Here is a 26,186-nt window from a genome sequence, read left to right as displayed (position 1 = left end):
TGGCCTCAACCTTCATTTGTCACTGTTTTCACCCATCCAGCCCCTTCCCTGTTCCCATTCCATCACTACAAAGTCGTCATTCCATTCTCTCCTTTTCCACTACTTCCCCCCCCCCCCCCACCCACCCACCTCTCCTCTGCCCTCCACCTAACCTACAACACTTCTGTCCACCGCCCCCACCATAGTATCCCTCCCCATCCCCACCTTAGCCTCCTCCTCATCTCCACTATATTCCTACATTTTTGATACTCCTGCCTCAAGTTTCCATTCTTTGATTATTTTAAATATGTTATCAGATGTCACATGAAGGATATGGTGATAATAGTGTGTGCCACTAGTATGTACGTTAATGTGCTGTCTTTTGAAACAATATACAATCCAGATTTGCAACATTACATCCTTATCACATACTTTGTAAGAAAATCACAGTAGAAATGCACAAAACAGTATGTTAGATAAAAAAAATTTCACGAATTTAGCATATATTGTGTGCAGTGTTGTATCATAGACATGGTGTTGTGTGTGTGACCTAGCCATTTGGTACTTCTCCCTCAAAATATCATGTTAGCACAGTTTCATCAGAATAAGTACTATTTGCCACTGATAACATCATCATTCATTCATCTGTCATTCTTTTGCAACATTTAACTGACAACTCAGCAGATTTAATATTAATATTACAGTTTATATCTTCTTGCAGACATTTTTCATCTTGGAATATATTTTCTGCAGTTTACTTTCGTGTTTATGAAACACTGTATTTTTTTATTATGTGTAAATTTGTTTGTGAATAAATTATCATTTTTGTTACAGAACCGTATGCAGGAAAGTTTAAAACTTTTTGATTCTATCTGTAACAACAAATGGTTTACCGATACATCAATCATCCTATTCCTGAACAAAAAAGATCTTTTTGAGGAAAAGATAAAGAAGTCTCCTTTGACGATATGCTTCCCTGAATATGCTGGTAAGTTAAGCAGAAGTGCACTTAATCTTTATTTTATAAGACAGAAACTACAGCAGTTATGTGGTAATAATGTGCCAAGTAAATAGTAAACTTACCACACTTTCTGTCACTTCTTAGTAGAACAATTTCATATGTAAAGTTGAAAAACAAACTGTATTTTTGTTCTACTAATAATCATGTATTTCAAACCAGTTTGCAGCTCATTGGTGAAAAACTGGTTTGAAATAAATAAATATTACTAGAATAAAAACACAGTTTGTTTGTTTTTCAACTTTAAGAAGGTAAATAGCGTACACTAAAAATGTCAGACAATGTTCTTGTATTTCTTTTCCTTGTTTTTCACTTTTCAATAAATTCTGTACAATTTGCTAACATGTTTATGAATCTCTGTATTTCCTTTGGCCTTTTGTAAGTTTGCTTGTGAATAAATTAATTAGCACTCAAAGCTTCAGAGTTAACTATTTCTAAGATCCAGTTGCTTATTACTAGAAACTAAACAAGAGAGCACAGTTGTTATGCTGAATGAATAAATGGACTGAATGGCACTAGATTCACTTTCAAGAGGAAGTGTCTTTCAGATCCACACAGCTGACCATCCAGATTTAGGTTGTCTGTGGCTCCCATAACGTGATTAAGGTGAATTCCATGTTTGTTCCTTTGAAAAGATACTCGTGATTTCCTTTCTGGTCCTTGTACTATTAAAGCTTATGTTCCACTTAAAATGATTTTACATTGACAGAATATCTAATCCTTATGCGCATTTTTCTTAAAGAATATATACCTAATATGTTCCATTGTACATTTACTTTGTTGTTTTTCATTATAAAATTATGTCTGCAATGGATCCCCTCAGTTTGACCTTGACCTTTAGATAATTCCTCTGTTAAAGGATTTTTATCAGTGGATGACACTGTTCTAGATAATTATGAAAAATTCCAGACATGTTTCCTTATTTTTGTCATCTCATTTTCTACATGTTTCACCATTTACTGTTTTCTGTGCACTATCAGTCAGAGTTACAATAACCCTTACCTAATATCTCCATCATAATTGTGAGACTCATACCAGGAACATTCTCCTACTCAGGATTGCTTTTCCTCTTGAAAGATATAATTTTTGTCTTAATTTTAAATATTGTAGTCTTGTTAAAGGACACTGGCCAAAATAATTAGAATATCAGATGAAGCATAACTAATTATCTAAAGACAATTGTTCAATGCAGTGCATTGTATCTACTGTCGGATGAATTAGAATATGCTGATATAGGTGTTGTACAATTATTGTCTGTAAGGCTCAAGATGTAAGAGGGCAATATACATGCACCAGTTGAATAGCTCAGGAATAGATAAAACAGCCATAATTACTGTTCTTTAAAACTGTGATCATAGGACACCAGTCTTGCATGAGTCAGTGAGTACTGAGAAATCCCTGAGAACAAAACTGACTCCTGAGAATGAAACTGACAGTTGTTAAGGAAAGCAGTCTTCAGCTTTTGAACAGTTCTTAGTTGCACTGGCCTATTTTCTCTACCTCATCTAAACGAATCTCAGACATGTTCGACAGATTTCATGTCTGGTGAGCACAGTGCCTATGGCATTCTAGTGATACCCTCCATGCAGGAAGTTGTCCATCAGGTGACCTGTATGTGGTTCATTGTTGTTGCTCATGTTTGAAAAGAGCCAGCAGTGACGCACAGATTTGTAAGTAATAGGTTGGAGGATATCATTCCTGTACCTCCTAGATGTCTACATCTAGATCTATACTCTGCACAGTACCATAAGGTGCATGACAGAGGGTACATCTCATTGTACCATTTCTTAGGTTTTCTTTGTGTTCCATTTACATATGGAGTGCAATAAGAATTATTGTTTGAATACCTCTGTGCATGCAGTAATTATTCTAATCTTATCCCCACGATCCCCATGTGAGTGATACATAGGGAAATTTTCTATATTCCTAGAGTCATGATTTAAAGCCAGTTCTTGAAATGTCGTTAATAGACTTTCTTCAACAGTCTGCCAGCTCAGTTCCTTCAGTATCCCTGTGACACTTTCCAATGGGTTAAACAAACTTGTGATCATATGTGCTGCCCTTCTGTGTGTATGTTCAATATTCTCTGTCAGTCCTATTTGGTTCGGGTCCCACGCACTTGAGCAATATTCTAGGGTAGGTCACGCAAGTGATTTGTAACAATCTCCTTTGTAGACAGATTGCACTTCCCCCACATTGTGCCAATAATCTGGTGTCTACCACCTGCTTTACCTACAACTGAGCCTATATGATCATAACATTTCATATCCCTACAGAGTGTTACACCCAGGTATTGTATGAGCTGGCTGATTCCAACAGTGACTCATTGATATTATAGTCACAGGACGCTACATTTCTTCGTCTTGTGAAGTGCACTGTTTTATATTTGTGAACATTGAGAGCAAGTTGCCAATCTTTGTATCACTCAGCAACCTTAACAGCTGACTGAATATTTCTACAGCTTCTTTCTGAAAGTATTTCATTACAGATAATTGTGTCATCTGCAAACAGCCTAATGTCAATATTAATACTGTCTGCAAGGTCACTATTATGCAACATTAACAGCAAGGGTCCCGACACACTTCCTTGGGGCACAACTGAAGTTACTTTTATATCTAATGATGGTCCTCCATCCACAACAAATGCTGCATCCTCCCTACCAAAAAGTCCTCAATCCAGTCACAAATTTCACTTGATACCTCATAGGATCATACTTATAACAATAAGCATAGGTGTGGTACTGAGTCAAATTCTTTTCAGAAATCAAGAAATACTGCATCAACATGACTGCCTTGATCCAAAACTTTCAGTATGTCATATGAGAACAGTGCGAGCTGGGTTTCACATAATCGATGTTTTTGGAATCCTTGCTGGTTGGCATTGAGGAGATCATTTTGTTCAAGATACCTCATTATGTTTGAGCTCAGAATCTGCTCTAAGATTGTGCAAAAGATCAGTGTCAAGGAAATTGGACTTCTACTACCCTTTCTGTAAATGGGTATGACTTGTGCTTTTTTAAAAGTACTGAGCACAGTTTTTTGTTTGAGAGATCTACAACACTTTATAGTTAAAAGAGAGTCTAACTCAGCCACAAATTCAGTACAGAATCTGACTGATTCCATCAGAGCCTGGAGCTTTGTTCAGTTTTAATGATTTCAGCTGTTTCTCGACACTATTGACATTTCCGTGTTTCCTACATCTAATGTTAGCTGGATTGGATGGAGCGTCACATAATCTATAGAAACTTTATGTGCACCACACACAAATCTAGCTACCTGAGTAGCAACCTCTGATGTGTAGTGCACATGTTACCCATTTAGGGAGCCCTACATTCCTCAACACTGTGGTGAAAGTCCAGGAAGTCACAGCCTAGCTTATCACAGAACCTTCCAAGTCACTGGTTCAGTCCTACAAACTCGACTCAGAACCAAAGGTCCATGATCAGTTCTGGGGAACATGCTGCAAACTGTGAGCTTCATTAAAACTCCATACACAAGGCTAGTCTCCTCAACCTATTTTTCCAGCCCCTGGAATGACCCAAGTATGACCTCGTAGCCCAGACAACAGGGATCATTTGTTCCAGTGTGAGCCAAAATCAGCAGTTGGTTGCACCCTGTTCCCTCAATGACTGCAAAGCTTCTTGAACATTTTGAATAAGGTCCCCAGATATACATACTGAGTGCACCTGGTGTCCTTTCCTGTTCCTTGCTGCCATTTTCTTATGGGATACCATCATTTACTGACATTGATTCGTAGCAGCTGCCAATCATTTGACAGTAGTCACGGTGATTTCCAGCTCCTTACAAATTTCAACCAGTTCATCCCACATTCAAGAACACCATTCACAGTGGGCTGCATTACAAGGCAGTGAACAAATAGCTTTAAATAAATCCCACTGCTTATCTTAATAATCTGTTCAGCTAAAAATTGCTGATTCCCTATAAGGTTTGGAGCAAATACAGTAAGTGAGATTTCTATTAAGGCAACACAAAAAGCTGCGGTAAAAATTATTGGTTTCCTAAAACATTTTTGAGGTTGATTATAGTTGTTAGCAAACTTGAAAACAGTTGATTTATGATAAATGCAGATAATATTTATGGCTACGCCACTTTAAGGTAAAACTACATGTAACACAATGTGTTAGTTAGAATACCTGCCACAGTAACTAAATCACAAACACTGATTTACTACAAATTGTGCATAGATTATGCAGACAACAATGGTAGCTTCTGAAAATTCTCAAAAACGTACATTTATTGGCATTGATATATAATGAAATTCAGTGGTGTTGAGATTTTTGGCAGACTGTGAACCACAATCACTGATTTGCTATGAAATAAATTACATATCCAAAACACTCTTACCAGTAACTTAAGAAAATAAAGTTTTTTAAGCATCCGAAAATACTCCAAAATAACATATTTTCCACATACCGATAACTGTACAGTGAAATTAGAGAATAGTTGTTTTGAACAAGGATAGGTGTACTGTTTTCAAACATTTTAAGAGCACAATTCAGTTTATGCCTGTAATTGATGATAACAATATGAGTTTATCGCGACACACACAGATGTTGGATACTTCACAATATGTCTCAATACAAACGGATATTGGTACAGTCAATGAAGTATTATAAAGTAGTGAATCGGCCAGTAAAAATATGGGAATCTAGCACTTCAAGTTGGCACACACGAATCATTTACATGTGGTCTCACACAAAGGAAAATTCTGAAGTCCGCTTTTATGTTGAAATACGTGCATATTGCACAGATTTTTCACTTAGCTGATTCTGTGCACACTTCTACACTTATGTGCCAAAGAAGAACACTGCAGGGTGATTTTATATTGGTCCAAATTGTTAAAATGTGCAGCACCAACTAAGCAAGCCTGTTGTAGCTAACAATGCAATGCCCTGTTTACAATCACGGAAGATGACACAAGTGACATTCTGATAACAAAGTCTTTCAAATTCCCACATGATATGTTCTGCAGCAAGATGGTGCATGCTACCATTATACTGGCATTGTAGTGGGATACCGTTGCAGTATAGAAATCCAGCGGAATTTGGGGATGAACTGATAAAATGACACTACACTCCTCATAATGCAACATATTAACTTGAAAGAGCCTAAAAATGGCAACAAATAACACTGCATTGAGTTTATTGTTGAAGAAAGTGGAGTGAAAGAAAAAAAAAGAAACAGTAGGTGGTTTTTTGGTACAGAAGACAAGAAAAGATGATCCGATACTTGCACAGTTTATTCACTGAAAGTTAGTTGTAGAATTTGTCTTTCATTACAACAGCCATCCATTTTGTAATTATAACAACAAATCCTATGTTCCTCAACACAAAGAACAGCAAAATAATGAAAATATTGCTGAAAGCTGTATAGTTTGAGAAAAATTGAATGCATTTAAACTTTTTTCATTTGTATGATCTGCTAAGTCTTTATAATGGTGTGTTATTTTTTAATCCATCTGTGTTGGATGGAAGAAGATTGCCATGCTGAAATAAGAGTGATTTAACAGTGCATGTTACATACACACACAAAAGCATGGTGACTATCAAGTATTTGGAATGTTTTAAATAATTACTATGCTAAAAATAGTTGAAGCAGAAGATTTTTCTGACTTTTCCTGGACCAAAAATTGTCATTGTGTAGAAAAGACTGATTGTGTTATTTGCTGAGTGCAAGAACCTGAGTGCAAGAACCTGGTTTAGACTTCTGGGAATGCTTACCATTACTTCCTAACACCCATTTTGCCCAGTATGCTTCATTATAAGAACTCTACTGTCTATGAAAGTAACATAAAAATCCACATGATGGACATTAGAAACATGATACTATCCACTAGAAATTAAAAACCCTGTCATAAGTACAAAGAGGTTCTAGTTATACTGACATAAAAATATTCAATTCACTTCCCACAGAGCTTATAAACTTAAAAATAGTGAATCTATTTTCAAAATTTTGTTCATATGTTATTGTTTACAATACTGACAATATGGAAAATAACAGAAGACAAAACCAAAAAATTAATGGTTAATATGCATTCTATGGAACGCACAAGTGACAAGGATCAGCACAGAAGACAATATCACCACAGTGCATACAGTATGAGAAAATGACAGAAGAATAAACCTAAATGTTAACAGTCAGTACGCCTTCTGTGGAATGAACAAATGACAAGAAAGCAGCACAAAAACCGTGTAACTATGTAAAAAGACTGAGGACGAAGCTCTACCAGAGTGGACAGAAAACAAAAACAGCCGATCACGATGAACCACCAGGGAAAGGACAACATCCAAACAACACATGAATGATTTTTTATGGTCCAATCTACTGCAGAAACTCCCAGGAGGTGAAAATCAAGACAGAAATGAAAAGAAGGCTACAGTCTACTCTTCAGAGAATTTTCCAGGCAAGAAATGTACCTCTCATAGAACTGAATAATTCTTGAACTCTCCTATATCATAGTGCACAGGGCTTAACCAGCAAGTTATATGAGCTAGAGGTCCTGAAGGAGATTTCAGTCTTGTGTGTAACTGAACACGGGCTGCAAGAAATACAAAAATGTGCAGCTGGGATTACAGACTGCCTGTTGATCAGCAGCTTTTGAAGGGAAAACATACAGAGGGGGTGGAACATGTATCTATAAGACCAGATATTAAATCAAAGTAAATTAGGTTTAAAAATGTCTGATATATGGAAAAAGATTTTGAATATGGTTTATGTGAACTAACAGAAAGTAAAATTAAAATTGCATTATATATAGGTCACCATCCAACAATTTTCAGTTGTTCTCGGAAAGTCTGGAAAATCTTCTGAACTGACCAAATAGTCAGTAAAAATACATAATTATGCTTGGGGATTTCAATGTTAATGTAAAGGACAACTATAAAAAAGGGCAGAAACTGGTTAATCCACTAAAAACATACAATATGGACATATGTATGGCAGCAAAAGTGAAAGTACTGTTGACCAAATATTCATTGACAAATCAAAATGTGACTATGAATGAGGTATTTGATACAGGTTTCTCTGATCATCAAGCAATTAAATTGACTTTAAAGAAATCTCATGAGAATAGTGACAACAAGAGATGATTGAGAGAAGATTAATTAATGATGACAGCATTAGGGTCTTTAATCTCATGTTAAAAAGTGCAAACTGGAACATGGAAACCATTAGTTCTGTAGATATAAAATTCAACAAGTTCTTGTCAAATTATAAATACTGCTATGATATTCATTCCCTCTGAAGAGAACAAAAATAAACAAAAAATCAAATTCAGGGGAAACAAGTGAAATCAAAGAGTCATCAGAAAGTCTTAGAATGCTATATAAGTGTGCCAAACAAAATACTACATGAAACCATATGTAAAGTGTTATAGGAAAAAGCTACAAAAAGAAGCATGATGATTCATATATCAGAAAGGGGAACAATAAAATTAGATCGGTGTGGAAACTTATTAATAAACATACAGGCAAACATGCAAATGCAAATAATAAAATCACTATAAAACACAGAAATGATATTGTTGATGATCCACTTCTAATAACTAATATATTTAACGGTTATTACATTAATGTAGCCCAAAACCTGATCACAAGTAAATATAATCCAAACTCCAATAAATGAAAGGACATGCCTTTATCCCATAACACCCGAAGACATACAAAAGGCTATCAGAGTAAAATCACCTGTGGATTTGATGGTATCCCTGACAAAATTATTAAATATAGTACTGATAATGTTGTCTCTCAACTTGTAGATGTAATCAATGACTCCTTTGAAACTGGTGTGTTTCCAAGTAAACTTAAGCAGTCAACAATAATACCAGTTTATAAAAGTGGTGACAAGTTTGACATTAAAAATTTCAGACTGTCATTATTGCATGTATTTTCGAAAATAATTGAAAGAATAATGCATGATAGATTGCTAGACTTCCTAAACAAAAATAAAAATTTTATAAATGCACAGAGTGGTTTCAGAAAAGGCAAATCAATGCAAACGACTCTTGGAACTGATCTGTGGGTTGTTTTAGGACCTTTCCAATGTGTCTTATCTTAAAAATCATAATCTACTACTGTTAAAACTATATAATTATGGTGCCCGTGGTGTTTCCTACAAGAGGTTCAAGTCATATTTAACTAATAGGAAACAAAGAGTGCCAATTTCTTGGGATGGTGATGTGTACCATTCTGAATATAAAACAGTTAATTATGGGGTGCCTCAGGGCTCGGTATTGGGACCATTGTTGTTCTTGGTTTTTATTGATGACCTACCACAACAATTTTCAACAGCTGATACTATATTATTTGCTGATGATACCAGCTTCTGTATAAAAGGGAAAATGATTAAGAGATGCAGCAAAAAAATTGACAAAACAACAGAAGTGACTGAAAAATGGTTTAAAGACAACTGTCTAGTTGTCAACAACTAGAAAACTGTATGGATGACCTTCATCCATATAAGGAACAAAAATAGGATCAATGTAAAATTCACATTATTGAATAGCCAAATTCAGGAAAACAATCACATAACATTTTTAGGATTATGGGTGGATGAGCATCTCAGATGGAAAAAAAACATGTAGAAATGCTTAACAAAAAATTGATCAAGTGCCGTTACACATTAAGAATGCTTAAAGATTGCTACAGTACCAAAACAGTGTTAATTGCTTATTATGCATACATGCATAGTTTACTGATGTATGGTATAGTATTCTGTGGAAACACATCTTTTGCAAAACAGTCTTTTAAACTTCAAAACAAATCTGTAAGATTAATAAGTGATACTACTTACAGAGAATCACATATATGTATTTTTAAGGAATTAAAAATCATGGCCTTATACCATCTATATTTATATTTAAAGTATCTGCTTCATTAAAATATGTAAAGTTTCATCTTTTTTTTAATATTGAGATCCACAATTATCAAAACAAGGAACAGGAATGACTATCATAGGGACGTGCACAGAAGATCAATACATCAGGCCAGTGTTGTTTACAAATCAAAAATTCTGTACAGTGTTTTGCCTGATAACATAAAAAATTAATACATTAAAAAATCTACTAATAAACAACAGCTTCTACAGCATTAATGAATACCTGGAATTTTACTCAAATCTGAAGGTCTGCATCATAATCTCTGTAAACAAAAATTCATAATTATCAAAGTATTCCCAGATAAAACTAAACTTCATTCATCAATGTATGTATCTACTTATGACCAAATTGTTGTGCTATATGTTACTATGCCTATTTAACTAAAGTACTAGTATTTAATAGTTATAGTAAAATTGATCAAAATTCTAGCTTTTATTTTATCAGTATGTATTTATATAATTTTATAATCTAATTAAGCAGAATAATGTTTTGATTACAAAGATGTTTTGATAATAATGATAAGTTTTATGTACATGATGTGAGTATATAACATTATAAAATGTTTTGTAATTTGACATGTCCAGTATCCTGAATCTGATAATATGGGTGCTAAAAAGATAAATTAAATAAATAAAAATCAGCCTAGCAGTGTAGTTACTACTGGGCTTATCAATATTTTGTTAATGTGTCACTTTAATAAGTATGACAGTAACAATAATTTACTATTGTGTTTGTCCTACAAGAGTGTCTACAGTGGAAATCTTTCAAATATTTAATTTAAATCTGAAGTATACATAATCCTGGTATATTTAATGTACAAAATAAGCTTGTCACTGCCTAGATGGATACAATATGTTGTAGTGGTGGATTTTGTTAAGGTCCCCCTTTCTGAAATTAATTGAAATAAATTAAAATGATTAATTTTGAAATAATTTTACCCTTGAGTGAGCATTTACAATTAAAAACAAATAAAAGGATGAAGCGTAGCAGTTGCAATAATATAAATACAGGACATTGCTTTTACTTTCACACAATATTTTAAGTGTTTAATTGCAATTACCCTTTTACAAAATTGTTTCTGGCACAATCAATATTTCTCCATCACACACTACCATCCAAGAAGAAAACAATATCATGGTCATAGTATTATTAAATTCCTTAGTGTCACTTTCCTATCATTTTGTCTAGTGCTTGAGACAAATGTGATACTGACAGGTGATTGAAGAACTGCATTGCTTGTCATTGATTGTCAGTGATTAGTTTGTACGCAGTGCTGGTCATTGGCATGATGTGAATGCTGTATCCTGGAAGGAAAGGAGCCTCTACAAATGGTGACTGGCCTCTGGTGTTAAGAGGCAGTGACTCTACTACTGATTGTAATCACTTAAAAACATGGTCAAAGCCATATGCCATATCTCCATCACATGAGCTGTAGCAGTGAAGAGTTCTATACTAGGAGTGTCTCCTTTCTATTAGTCTTCAAAATTTGCTATGGGAATGTTCATACTTCTCACTGCCCAGTTCTAAATGTTCACCTCACCAATCAAACTACAGCTGCATGACACCTTCTTTTTGTACACTAAATCAAACTCATACTTGCCAAGAATGTTCCTCTCTAAAACCATTCCTGCATTATCTTGATAAATGTTTAATTTGTTGATGCTCTCAAAACTCCATGTTTTGTTTAGTCATCCATTTGTCATGTCTGTTTTTCTAGTCTGTTTACTGTGCAAATTTTGCTTTGACCTAGAGGCAAAGACACACACTGGTTCCCTGCCTGGACTGCCCAGATGCTACAGTTGCACTTGGAGGCCCCCCTGCAGCAGTAACTTTCTCAATATTTCGTCTGTGAACCCTGAGCGACACACCACACAGCTGTTGACTTACATCATACTTTATTTACTACACCAAAATTTTATTACATCAGTCTGAAAATAAACTTCATATTGCCTTATAGTATCCACACATATTACCATCATTTACCTATTTTTGCACTTAATTTGTTCCAAATTGACTATAGGTTATTTACAACATAAGTACTGATTAGTATCTTCCTAACATTAGATTTTTTAGTGTGTTCATTGTCTTATCCACCCATGTGAATAAGAGTGTGAAACAAAACTGTGTGTTTACACAGACAATAATACAAAAACTGATTACCCAGTTAACTTATGAAAATTATGCACATATGAGTACACAACATGTTTAGAAATAGATGTAGGGTACCCTTTCATGAAATTATACATTTGTGGAAAGTGTATAGATCACCTTATTTTTTCTGTTGCTCCACATACAACAAAATCATAGTGGAATTATTCAAATTTGTTTTTGGCAGCATTTTCACCTCACACACATATATGGTCCAGTCACATTAAAGTGGCCACTTTCTATATTAAGTGTTTACGTGCAAAAACCAATGACATGGAAGATGGCAATACTAGCAGTGGAGGGTACATAAAATGTGTCAGGGGACATGGAAAACAGTGCGGTCATAATCAGTAATGTGGAAATGGAATGATTTATCTGATATCCAAAAGGGTAGCATGATCATTGGCTTCCAGACCAAGGGTGGAAGCATTTTCAAAGTGGCTAAGTTTGCAAACTGTTCACAAGCTACTGTGGTTAAAGTATAATGTGCATGGCAGGATGGCACTGTCCAACACCGGTGCCCAGGCAACTGTGATGCACCAAGGCTGTAGATGACAGGGTTGAACGACAGCCGCTGAGATGTGGTTGAGTGAATAGATGTGTAGCTGTTGAGCAGCTGACTGTCCAAGTGCATCAAGGGGCTACCAACAGTTTCTCCTTAGTAATCATTCAGCAAATATTGCTGCATACAGGCATGTGTCTGTTTCATGCACCCATACTGATTGCTGTTCATCAATGATGAAGAATGGAATTTGCATACCAATACCTAAACTGGACGCCCATTGATTGGTGACAGGTAGCTTTTTCAGTTGAATCACATTTTATGGTCCATTTGATAGACAGCCATTGGCATATACTGCATGAAACGTCTGAAAGCAAAGGATCCAGCCAGAGGAGGGATTGTCATTGGAATGTTCATGTGGCATTCCCTGCTTAATTTTGTCATTCAGGAAGGCACAATGAGCCAACACAATTATGCATCTATCCTGGGAGACCGCATCCACCCCTGCATGCAGTTTATTTTTCCTCAGCACGATGGAATCTACCAGCAGGACAATGCAATGTGTCACACAGCTCACAGTGTATGTGCATGATTCAAATAGCTCTAGGATGAGTTTACTCTACTTCCCTGACCATCAAACAACCCAGATTTAAACCCTTCAAGAATCTGTGGGACTACTTCAATTTGGCTGTTCATGCCATAGATTCTCAACAGAGAAACCTAGCGCAGCTGACCGAGGTACTGGAATTAGCATGGCTCCACTTCCCTGTGAGAACCTCACTAACTCTCTTCCAGCATGTCTTGCAGTGGTCCATGCTGAAAAAATAGTTATTTGAGCTTTGAAAGATGATCACATTACATGACTGGACAGTGTATATACACTTAATCAAAAGATACCACTGCACAATGGAAATATAAATAACAGAGCACATTATAGAGGAAATAAAATAAATAACGTAATCATTCTTTCTTGCTGGTATGCACAAGTAATATTGCTAATACAGTACTTTCACTTCTTTCAGCTTATCAAAATGGCTCTTTCTGTGCCCACAATATCTTTTGAACTTTTTACTTTTTTTTAATTCTTTAAGAATCCATTTTGCCATTGATAAACCCTTCCACTTTTCATTATGCATAAATTTTCTTTGTCACATTACATTCATCAACTTACGACATGTTCATCCATCGCTTTTATAAAATAAGATGTCCCACACTCATCCCATTAGATAAGAAATTAGTATAAGCTTCAACACTGCTCTCTCAGTACAGAAAATTGGTCTCCCATTCATTAAAATAGGTGTTAAGGCTTAGAAATAACCCCTCATATTTCTTGCACTGAATCCTTTTATTTTTCCTGCAACTTCTTGCACATATGTGTTTGATGTAATAGTGGCTTCAAGGAAACATGGCTCATTATACAGTACAAACTACTTAACCATTTCTTTTCTTTTTCTGTCAGATAATTTGTGATTTTCAGAAGAGTGTCAGCTCTCACTCTCAATATTTTTTCCTGTGTGTGTCATTCACCTATCAGTTTTTTCTGGCATCTTCTCACAAGCTTTTTTATTTTTGGTCCATGAGGTTTTCATCATTTTTCTTTGACCCTGTCAGTACTGAACTGACATCTGCTGCTATGACACATAACTCATGCAGATCTATGGGACTCTTCTCTCAGTTTTCTCTTGACTTACATTTGGGCACTAAGTTATTGCAATGCAGTCTCAGTTGTATATGCTTCCCTTTTTGTGTTCTCAATGCCTATTGGTACTTTTCAATGACTGCAGTTCATTCTCGCTGCCATATAATTCTGCAGTGCATATTCACGGTGTCTGTTGGTACTTCTCAATGACGTTTGCCAACAAATTGATGCAAATGCAGTACCTCAGCAACTCACTTCTGTACCTAATAAGTCTCCACTAACCAAAGATGGCACTTTTGTTTCAAAGCTATCTGGCTATTAATCCTCCTCCTCTATTACCCCCCCCCCCTTCCAGTCAATTCTTCATCATTATTAAACTGTCGTGCTTCACAAACATTAGCTGTGTCATGGGTCTAGGGTACAGTTCTGGCAGGGGTTGGGGGTTAGTGGTCGCAATCTTTTAATGGGAGGGGGATGTGACCCTCTTCCCCCTATGCATGTGCTCAGAACAGTATCTCTAGCTACTCCTGTGTTCCATTGGGTTACTACAGTAAAATTCTTTGCAGTATTAGGTATTTGACTTTGCAGTGCCCATGTCATCCTTTACCGTCCCAGACTTTTTTGATCTACTCGATTAAAATTTATGACTTTGTACTGTAGTGTGTTACTGTTCACTCTGTCAGTATGTTCACTCCATTTTCTTCTGTTATCTTCAGTTTTGTTTCTTGTATTGAACATGTTAAGTCTTTCCTAGCATTGCCATGTTTTTTTTATTTTTTTATTTTATTTTTTTTAAATATCTTATGTGATTCTAAAGTACCAGTTTATTGTACCCACCGTTTTTCCAAATTTTGCTTCCTTCTTCTGTATATCTCTGTTATATGCCTTAACTTGCAGAATTTCTGCTGTATACATTTTATAAAATATAGGTACTTCCCTACTATTTAAATTACCAGAGCTGTGGAACCAGTGGGCACTTAGAAAATTTTACTGCTAACAGACATACAAAAGTGGGCAGTAGCTAAAAAAGGTTGACTACCCTGCCCTAGATATTAAAATGCTGGCTTGTTCTGCTACTACATATCCCCAATTATTTTTGTTCTAATGGGATCACACACTATAAAAGAGGAATGCTATGTCCTTGTCTGACTTCTCTCTTAGTATTGAAAGGTGTCCTAGCTCTCCATTTGTATCTAATGTGATTGTTGTGTTTTTGTATAAACTTCTTAAGGTGCATATCTAATAAAGAGGATAACTGCTTTTCTTCATTATGTTCCTCAGTTTTTCTGTATTAACTTTATCAAAGAACCTTTTCAGCTCAACAAATGCTAAGTGAGTCACTCAATTAAATACTGTATATCTTTCAATGATGTGCTTTCATCACAAATACTGCATCTGTTGTCAATCATTCTCTGTGGAAACTCATTTGCACTTCACTTAATCAGCACTCTGATATTATTTGTAATTTGATATTCTGGATCCTAATATAAGCATTATATGCCGTGTCCAGTAAGTTAATTCCTCTAAAATTCTGGCTGTTACTTCTACCTCCTTTTTAAACAGAGATACAACTTCTGCTTGTTGCCATGACACTTATTTTCAACACATAATGAACAGATTTAACAGTCTCGGGTAGAGAAAGAGTCAACCATATTTTTAGGAGTTCATCGTTGATGCCGTCCATGCCTGTAGCTTTTCTGTTTTTCAAAAATGGTTCAAATGGCTCTGAGCACTACGGGACTTAACATCTGAGGTCATCAGTCCCCTAGAACTACTTAAATATAACTTCCTTAAGGACAGCACACACATCCATGCCTGAGGTAGGATTCAAACCTGTGACCGTAGTGGTCGCACGGTTCCAGACTGAAGTGCCTAAAACCGCTTGGCCACAGCGGCCGGCTTTTCTGTTTTTCAATGTATTCATAGCCTCCTTCACCTCTTCTATGCCACACTTCATAAACCAGTGTATTCCATTTTCTTAGTTTTTGTCTTGTCATCTGTATACCAAAGAGATTTGTAATGTTCAACCCAGTGCTATTGTTGTTATTTATCTGTATTGTTTCCCTGTCTGCTTCATTAAGCATTTTAACTGTCTTATTGCCTGCTGCTAGTCTTCCACGGACATCATCTCAGGTTGTTAGAATAATTGAGGTAATCATTATGTTTGAGCTTTATACTTATTTCAAGGTCGGATGTCAAGATTTTGAGGACTCTTTTCCATCATATTTGTTTCTTCTTACCCATTACTTCATCAGTAGCCTTCATAACTGATTTTTTTTATATTGTCCATTGCTCAGTATCTTCTACTGCTTTCGTTAGCTGCAGATACCACTTTAGTCTTCCTTGACACAGATTTCTGACTTTGCCTTTGTTAAGCACATATATACTGACAGAAAAAGATTGCAAAACCAAAAAATAATTAATGTAGAATAAGGAAATTTCGTAAATACATTTCTCGAGGTAAGATATTTAAATGATTAACATTCCAAGACCACAGGTTTTAATGTAAGCCCAAGATAAGCCATTGCAAATGTGAAATCATGCCTTTACAAATGTCTGCTTGTGTCTGTGTATGTGCGGATGGATATGCGTGTGTTTGCAAGTGTATACCTGCCTTTTTTCCCCCTTTCTGCTCCTAGGATTGGAATGTCTCCTTACCCTCTCCCTTAAAACCCACATCCTTTCGTATTTCTCTCTCCTTCCCTCTTTCCTGATGAAGCAACCGTTGGTTGCGAAAGCTTGAATTTTGTGTGTATGTTTGTGTTTGTTTGTGTGTCTATCAACCTGCCAGCGCTTTCGTTTGGTAAGTCACATCATCTTTGTTTTTTGACATGAAATTTTAATAGACATCATCTTTCAGAAGTGGAAACATGTCTACAAACTTTCATTTGTGTTGCACAACTCCTCCTAGAAGTGATTTTTTTCCCATCAGTGTACTCTGTAAACTTCATTTGTTTTTTCTTTGGGTATCTTCCTATTCTGCTTCCATATTGTGAATATGTCTACTAGGAATATTACTATTAAATGACCAGACCTCACATTGTATCCTCAAAAAAGTTTGGTCCTTCTTACTATCCCCTCTAGTTTGTTATTGATTATTATACGATCTATGGTAGACCTGTATCCCCTTGCTGACTCTGTAAATTTATGAATGTCCCTTTTTCTGAAAGAATGTGTTTGTAATTTTTAATCTGTTAAAAACGGGCAACATCTCTTAGCAGTAAAATTTTCCCATCATATTAATTTGCCTCATTCATTTACAGTTTTTATTGCATTTTTAAACAGACTGCAACTATTATCTTTTTTAACTTATCACAATTTTTGTTTTTCATATACAGCGTAAGCACGAAGTCTTTTTTTTTTTAAGACCACTTACGTTAGTAAACTTCGACATGTGCTCCCTTGGTAGCTCGGAGAATGTCGACACGGTATACCACTTCCCACCAGGTGTTTCATAACATGTGTTCTGTCACAGTACCCACAGCAGTTTGTATCCTATTGTTTCCTAGCCTTCAGTTCGTCCATGTCAGTAACTGGTGTGACGAAGACCCTGTCCTTGATATAGCCCCAGAAAAAAAAGTCAAGGAGCATAATGTCTGGAGAGCGGGGTGGCCAGGGTGTCGGACAGTTCCTTCCAATCCACTGATCTGGAAATGTTTCATCCAGGAAATTACGCACTATCAAAGCCCAGTGGAGAGGTGCTCCATCTTGCTGGAAAATTATCCATGGTTGATATTCTTCTAACTGTGGGGCAATGAAGTGTTGCAAAACGTCTAAGTAAATGTTAGCGGTAATAGATTTTTCTGCAAATAAAAATGGTCCATAAACCTTATTATGCATGAGGCCACACCTAAAATTCACTTTTTTGCTGTCTCGCTGTAATTGTACAGTAGCATGTGGAGACTCTGAACCTCATATACAGACATTATGCCTATTTACCATTCCACTGACATGAAAGGTGGATTCATCGGTAAAGCATATGCAATTTAAGTAATCATTAGTGCAATCAATCCTGTTGTGAATCTCAGTTGCCAATTCAGCATGTGTCAGCAAATCATTCGTTTGCAAGGCCTGCACACTTTGCACTTTGTAAGCATGCAACCTAAGCATTTCATGAAGAATCTTCATCACACTTGCTTGCGGTATTTGAAGTTCATGTGATGCTTGATAAGTTGATTTAGATGGACTCCACTGAAACGATTGCTGAACATGATCAACAGTTGCATCACTCCCACGAGGCCTGCCACTTCAAGGATGATCTTCAACACTGCCTGTTTCATTAAACATTGCATACCATCGCTTTATTGATTTAACGTCAGGAGGGCTGCATCCATAAGAAGCCAAAAGTTTACGCTGAACACTGATGGGTGATTTCATTTCATGAAACCAAAGCACATGCTGCACTTTCTCCTGCTTTGATGCCATTTCGCCAGCAACTAATGTGACCTAACAGACCGTATCAATGTGGTGGAGAACTAGCATCATCTATTGGTCACAACATCTAGTAACAACAACCTATGTAATGGCATCAAATGTAACTTCTTATGTCAAACAGTTATCCTGTTATAATTTTTTATAATCAGATCAAGACTTTGTGCTCACCCTGTATTTCCACTGCCAATCAGAACTTCCAACTTTTTCCAAGTACCACAAACATAGCTACACAACTGTACATATGTGCTGTGACCTCCAACTCAATCAAAACCTGTTCTTGACCTATAGCTATTTCCATAAGCAAATTCTGGTACCAATGTTACTTCTGATATGAGTTTATCTGGCAATTTTATTATTATTTTCAGTAGTTTCTATTAACATGAAACATTAAAACTTTCTGACATCACATCTACATCTAATTAATTATCTATTTAGTCATATGCAAAATTTTGTCAGCCTGTGGTTTGATCTGGGAACCTTGTAATTTATGTCTGATTTTATATTATACATGAAATTGCTGCTGTGCATCCCCTGACACACACAATTTTAATTCCTCTATCACAGATTTGAAACCTTTGTGTCCATACTTTTTACTTCATTTATGTGCCTCATAATTTTGCGACCTATGAGTTATCAACTGCTTTATGTTTATTACTTTAATCTTACATCATAATGACTTCATGTAATATCACCTTAATCTTGCAGTTTTGTGCAGCATTAATTTGTGCACAGATCTTATAAACCTGACAAGTGCAATTTTTGATTCTTTTACACTATCATTCATCTTTTGCTTATTAGCATTTACTGCATTTTGTACATCAAGCAACATAGCACAGTAGACTTGCTTTCATGAGGACAACTGTCAAATCCACATCCAACCATCCAGATTTAGCTTTTCCATGACTTCCCTAAGTCACTCCAGGCAAATGCTTGAATGGTTCCTTTGAAAGGACACAACCAATTTTCATCTCCATCCTTGAAACAATATGAGCTAGTGCTCCATCATTTACGACCTTGACGTCGACAGGACATTAAAACTAATTTTACATCCTTCTTCTCACCCCCCCCCCCCCCCCCCAATGTACTACTGAGACATGCTAACTTTTTTTGTGACCGAATTTAATTCACATTTGTTATTCCCGTGTGAATTAGTGATGGGCATCATCTGCTGCAGCTTCTCTTACAGTACTCGCTCCCACAAAATTTTGATTAGCTTCTACCTGAACTTCTTTAAACTTTCTAGAAAAATAATTTCACTTCTCTGAAATTAGGGAATTGGTCTCTACTAACCACATGCTCATATGATTTAAATGTTCTTAACTGCCAATCTAGTGATTCAATAAACATTGACACATAACAATTTACTCTCACAATTCCTTTTAAGTTTTTCTCCATTCTCTCTACACCCACTTGAATTTTCTGTGTGGAGACCTCCCATTGTTGAACTTATATTTAGTGTTGCCTCATCCCATCTCAACTCATGATGATTGTTGTCCTCTATCTCAGAAATGTAAGTTGTGTACAGTCATAAACTTTACTTATCTTTCTGGTAAATTAAAAAAAAAGTATCATCCTAATTTCTCACAAAATAAGAAGACATGTATATCAACATGACACTGGTAAGCAGTGCCAGGATAAGACAGACAACTAATGACTAAGAACACAAAAATCGCAACTTGTACAAGCAATTTGCAGTAATTGTATATAAAATTTTCAGTGATTCGGAAAAGAAATGTCTCAAAGCAATAAAGTGCACATATAACAATACAGTGAGCTAATGGGGCATATAATAAGAAATTGTGCCCTACACCCTACATTTTATATAGTGATAGATTCTGTCAATGCCTCACATTTTGAAGTTAATGTATGTAAATTACATTTAATAATTAAGAAATAATTTTGCACTTGAGTGTTGTATTTGCTATTGATGATAAATAAATGGATAAGGTGTACCAATGCAAGAAAGGAATTAAGAGAACATTACAATTCCTTTTTATTTTCACGTTGTTTGGACCACTGCTAGATTGATTTCAGCTACCGTTTTACAAAACTTATTACGGAATTAACATCTGTCTGCCAGATACTAAAATTCACATTTTGAGTTTAACTTGTTATGATAATTACTCAGCACAAGTATTAGATTTTGATATAAGTAATATGAATCCAATTCTTCACTCTGGTTCTCGTGCATATGTTTCAGGAGCACAGGAGTACGGTGAAGCAGCAGCTTACATCCAAGCTCAATTTGAGGCGAAAAACAAATCCACCACAAAAGAAATCTACTGCCACATGACATGTGCCACTGACACCAACAACATTCAGTTTGTGTTTGACGCAGTCACCGATGTCATCATCGCTAACAATCTCCGCGGATGTGGCCTTTACTGAGCGGCACTGTCATCTACACTGCAGACGATGTGTGCATTCCGTTTCTGTTCCATTGTGTTTGTTAATATGTGGTGGGTGATCGTAGAGACACTCCGCCCGGCAACAGACAGGAGGCTATTCCTTATCACAGAGACGACACTTCTAAAAGCAAGAGAGGATGAATTGTACATTTAAAAGTATAAATGTTTTAATGTAAACTCGCTCCACCAATATCTTGTTTTACATTATCTACTGTAGTGCATGTTAGTCTCTTTTTCATTATTGCTCATCAACTCTTATTTATCACACCAGAAAATATGAAAACAAACAAAAAAATAACAATTGGGTCGATCGCAGGGACATCAAAGTGCCAACACGTGTTCATTTAAATCTATTATCACACATTTTGTAAATGAGTAGTACATACTTGTTTAAGTTTTAGCACATAAGTGCATCATATTGTTTTTATATTTGCCTTGCCTTACTGGCTGCACACAACTTGAGCTGCTTCAGGTGTTGCACAGTCCGCTTTCCTAAGTATCCTCTCCATGAAGAAAAATACTTGCGTTTTTCTGTGGAAAAATTAAATGTTATCTGAAGTTGTAATGATGTGTACAGAAGTTATTAGGACTACACATATGATGACGAAACATCACTGCTGATAACTGTTTAGGAATAAGACACACAGGAGGGAAATCAATTCTGTAATGTTAAATGCTTTCCCATAACTAAGTTGGATGTAAATTTTGGAAATACAACTTTGTTGGCAAATAAGAAATGATATGACTCACTTGATACTGAGATATTTTAGCTTTTGGAAATGTGCTGATGAGTCAGTATAGGTACTGTGTAGTTCTGTCTATAGACTTAATTTGTTATTTATAACTTTTTCATTTATTTTATTATGTAAGTGTTGAAAATGAATGATTTCTAAAGTATAAATAGAGATGATATATGCACACGGACACAAATACACACACACATACAAACACACATTTGAATATTACTAATATATATATGGTATATACATAAAGAAATTGAAAAGGAAGAACAGGTGCTGAAGAGTGAACCTTGGAGACCTTTGTCCAAGTGTTACTTGCATTTATAGTAGCAGACCTAGTCAAGACATTCCCAGAGGTAGTCAAGTGCAGATCCTATTACATTCTGTTGCACATTTCACAAGCAAACAGCAGAAATAGGGAACATTTGTGTATTGTGTAACTTTTATGAATACCTAAGTCATTTGTTATTGTGAATCTAGTCAGTAGTGTTGAATTCACCTTATGATTTTATTTCTCAATTTTTTGCAAATTGTTTCTTCATGAAGCTTCCATAATTTATTTGTTTACTAATTCCTGTGTGATATTGTCATCACCTGTTACTTGGCGAAAAGTGAGAGTAGAGATGGGTGAATTGTGTAGTCCAAAGTGGACAAAAGAATCAGTGTTTCGTAAGAACTTCTGCTTTGTGCGTTGGCAATTTCTCATTCGCTAAAATGTGTCTTCATCCCATGGCCCTGTACAGTCGAATTTTTAAATAAACAGACTAAATATTATATACAGATGTATTCCTGATCAGTGTGGAAAAATATTTGCTTCATTGTGATCAAAGGAAGATAATCATTTTTTGTATTTATTTTACAACCAAAATAAAAAATAAAAGAATTGTTATATGATCAGCATGAAAAATTATGCTTTCATGTGGATCTTAAAATTTGTGATTGATGCTACTGTAACAGAGAAGTGCCTACAATATATCTGCTGAGTCCCATAATTGTGCTGTTAATGTGAATTTCAACTATGCGCAATATATGGTACTGTGTGCACTGCTGATTAAAAGGGGGGAGGGAATCATAAATCTCTTTGAAAGTCAAATTTTTTGGGTCGTACAAAAAGAAATTTGATATCTTGATTTGATCACATATACCAAATATTATTAAGTAATACTGTGGAATACTGTATATAATGGTAAATGCAGTTATAACATTGTTGCTTAGTTGGGATAAATAATAAATAACAATAAATAATATTATTGAAAATAATTATTACTATGGTAATATGTTCATGTTCAACTAGTAGGCTCACATACATATAAATTTATTAAAGCTAGAGGATTTGTGTGTTTCTCTGTGAAGAATAAGAAGCAGTTTGATGTAGAATTGTTCTCAGAGTGAGCTCTTTCCATAGAAACTGGGCAACAAAACATTGCAAATCTCCGGGATTGGCCATTACATATCAGAGGCCACACTTACCAGCTCAGGTCTCACAACATGATTGACAGTGGAAACTGCCACCAATCAACAAAAATGGAGTTTGGTTGTCAATGTTTTTCTCCAGTATATTTCAGGACCTAATATGTTCTTAATATTGTGGTAGGTTACCACATTGACATTGTCAGTGAATCAGTGGACATTGGATCAGTGGACTGTTTATGTGTACCTTTCTGTCTTGTTTGATGAAGGTGGGAACGGGACCACCCTTAGAAATGTGTGTATTATGAAATATGAAATGCATTTTGAGTAAGATATAAATATATATATAAATATATACACCTTCCCAAGGATCATCATGTCTGTGATTATGTATAGTTTCTTGGTATTTCATTTTTATTGCCATTATCATTCATTCACCATTTATGATATATCATTCACTTGCTAAATATTTGTTCATTTGTTCTTAACATCACAAGATGCTTTGAATCACCCTTGAAGTGCAAAATAAAACAAAATCATGTTTCTCTTCTCTAAATTTTGTTGTTGGCATTAACGTTATTTGCTTTACTCTTCTAACCATTTCAGTTTTAAGGCAGCATCTAACACATAGTGTCATATCCAGAAATCATATTTGTGAATTACCAAAAATAATTGTGTGAGACATTTGCTGTGTGACTGCCACAATACATCATCCCATCCATATTTTAAATGAGGTTTGTCATGCCTGCCAGTTTATTGCACATAACAGAAAAGTTTGTGCAGTTTTTTTCTAAAAACTTAGAAGAAATTCTATATTAATTGCCAAATATGTTTCCATGTTGTAAATGGAAGAGGAGTGAAACATGAGTTCAGATTCAGAAAAGGAATGTAATAATCGTAGATAATTATTTCCATGGATATCACCTTTCATAAATTTCTTCATTGTCACAATTGTTTGCTTCTTCATTTATGGTTAGTCATTTTGCTGTAGTTTTGTGTTGTACCAAAGACTAAATTAAAAACCAAATGAAATTTATAATTTCATGAGCTTCATGCAGATTTAACAAGAAATCAGAGAAGCAGTTAATTTTGTACTGGTTGCAGATGTTGTTATGTTTACTGACATTTCATAGAGTGAAATTTCTTTTGTAACATCTTTCATTCATCATCGCCTGCAGTCTGCATTATGATGTGGAATGCTGGTGCCTGTTATTGTTTGCATGTTATAATCTTGTAGACCAGAACTTTGTGCATGATGGACACTTTTGATTTACTGGACAAAGAAATGGTAGTATCTTTGTAGCTATAAGTCCCAAAAAGTGGACTGAAAAAGCTTCTGTCAGCATTAAAGATGATCATTGTGACAGCAGGAGTTTGTATTTGCAGGTTCCATTTATTCATTTTGATGAGAATAAAAATAATACGTAGTTAAGATCTTGTGACAATACAGAAATTCTTGCATAACTAAGTGATCATGATTCCAATGGCTTTCCTCTACTGTTCAACATTTCTTCATCATATTTCTTGCTGCTGGCACATCCTCCTGTTCATCATGCACCAAAATAGTGTTCTTCAATACAGATGACCCTGTTATCATGCATATTAAGCACAGCCAATATTCTGAAATTAGTTCAAATTATGTGGCAAATAATGACATTTAATCCAGCATAGTTTCCTATTCACCATTGTTTTCTGCACTTACTGTTCTTAGTCATTTCTTTTTAGTTGGAAGTTCTTATTTTTATGTTTGGCTTAACTTTTTGTGACCCAGTTACTTCTTTTTATATTTTTTGTGTTTATGTTTTTCTAAAAGCACCTATATGATTTCTGTGAAAGAATATTTTCTCAGTCCTTCATACAAACTCAAGAATTTACATTTGAATTGTGTGAAGATAGGTGTTTGTCAGTTTTTGCTAGGAAACATGAGACACATCTAAGTGGAAATGAAATAAAAAAAGATGTATAAATGGTGAGGTAGTTCATGAGAGTTATGTTTAATTTGAAGTGATTAATAGACTCTATTTTTCGTCAGTGATTACACATACATGACAGAACAGAAAATATTCATTCAGTGGAAATTTGTGTCCATATTCTATTGTTTTATCTACAGAGTTATATTTTATAAAATGAAGGATATGGATTTCAGGTTTCATTTTAATTTGTTTATGACATCATATAATACTGGTGCATATAAGATGTATTTATAGGTATGTATGTTCTAAATGATTACTGGATTAATAATCTTAAGAAATATTTAGTTAATAAATTTAACATTTAATATAGTTCTGATTTGCAATAATTTTAATTTGCCTTGTAAGAATTCTATTCACTGATAGAAAGAAGACACTATTTTCAATATTCACCCACTTTAATTTTTCAGTGACAGTAAGTATGAATAGCTTTCATCATTTACTGAACATGTCTTGTGGAAAACTCATAGTATGTTCAGAGAAAAAGTGTTGATCTGGGTGCAACATGTTTGATGGAATGTTTTTTAATGGTTTGGTATTCTCTAGAAAATGAGTGTCTGAAAGTGGAACACTGTTCCTGCAGTGCAAAATTATTTAAAATTAGTCACTGTTTCCACTCATTTGTATTCTGATTCCATCTAAGTTGGGAGCAGATATGAGAGTTTAGTCTGTAACATGATCTCATGGCACATATGTAACAGAACACCATACAGAAAATAGATTTTTGCTACACACTTTTTAATAAAATTCAGTTTGTGTAAAGTACATTTATGAGTACATGCTTCGTGGGGTAGCATATGAATAAAAGCTGAAAGAGTAAAATGGGTTTCCGTTGTTGATTTAATAGAACCATCCACAAGCATTAAGCACACTGCAGGTTTGTTTGAAATGGCATTCAAGCATAAAATTACCATCAGGTAACAATGTTGTGTACAGTTCTGTACTGCTGGACCTCATTAGAAATACAACGAATTATGGCAGGCAAATAACAAAATTAAAATAATTTCATTGATAAATGAATATAATCATTATTTTTCCATATT

General features: G+C 35.2%; 1 protein-coding gene across 1 annotated transcript in view; it reads left to right on the top strand.

Annotated features, from left to right (window-relative positions):
* Positions 1 to 25,965, top strand: part of LOC124797935 (guanine nucleotide-binding protein G(o) subunit alpha) — a 525,486-nt gene extending 499,521 nt beyond the window's left edge. Inside the window, exons 7-8 of the mRNA XM_047261071.1 lie at positions 814 to 967; positions 20,816 to 25,965. Of these exons, the coding sequence (XP_047117027.1) occupies positions 814 to 967; positions 20,816 to 21,003 (342 nt within the window). The 3' untranslated portion in view covers positions 21,004 to 25,965. The remainder of the gene's footprint in view (positions 1 to 813; positions 968 to 20,815) is intronic.
* The last annotated feature ends 221 nt before the right edge of the window (positions 25,966 to 26,186 follow it).

Source organism: Schistocerca piceifrons, chromosome 5, assembly GCF_021461385.2.
Source record: "Schistocerca piceifrons isolate TAMUIC-IGC-003096 chromosome 5, iqSchPice1.1, whole genome shotgun sequence".
Taxonomy (NCBI): domain Eukaryota; kingdom Metazoa; phylum Arthropoda; class Insecta; order Orthoptera; family Acrididae; genus Schistocerca; species Schistocerca piceifrons.
This window is presented reverse-complemented; position numbering and strand designations above follow the sequence as displayed.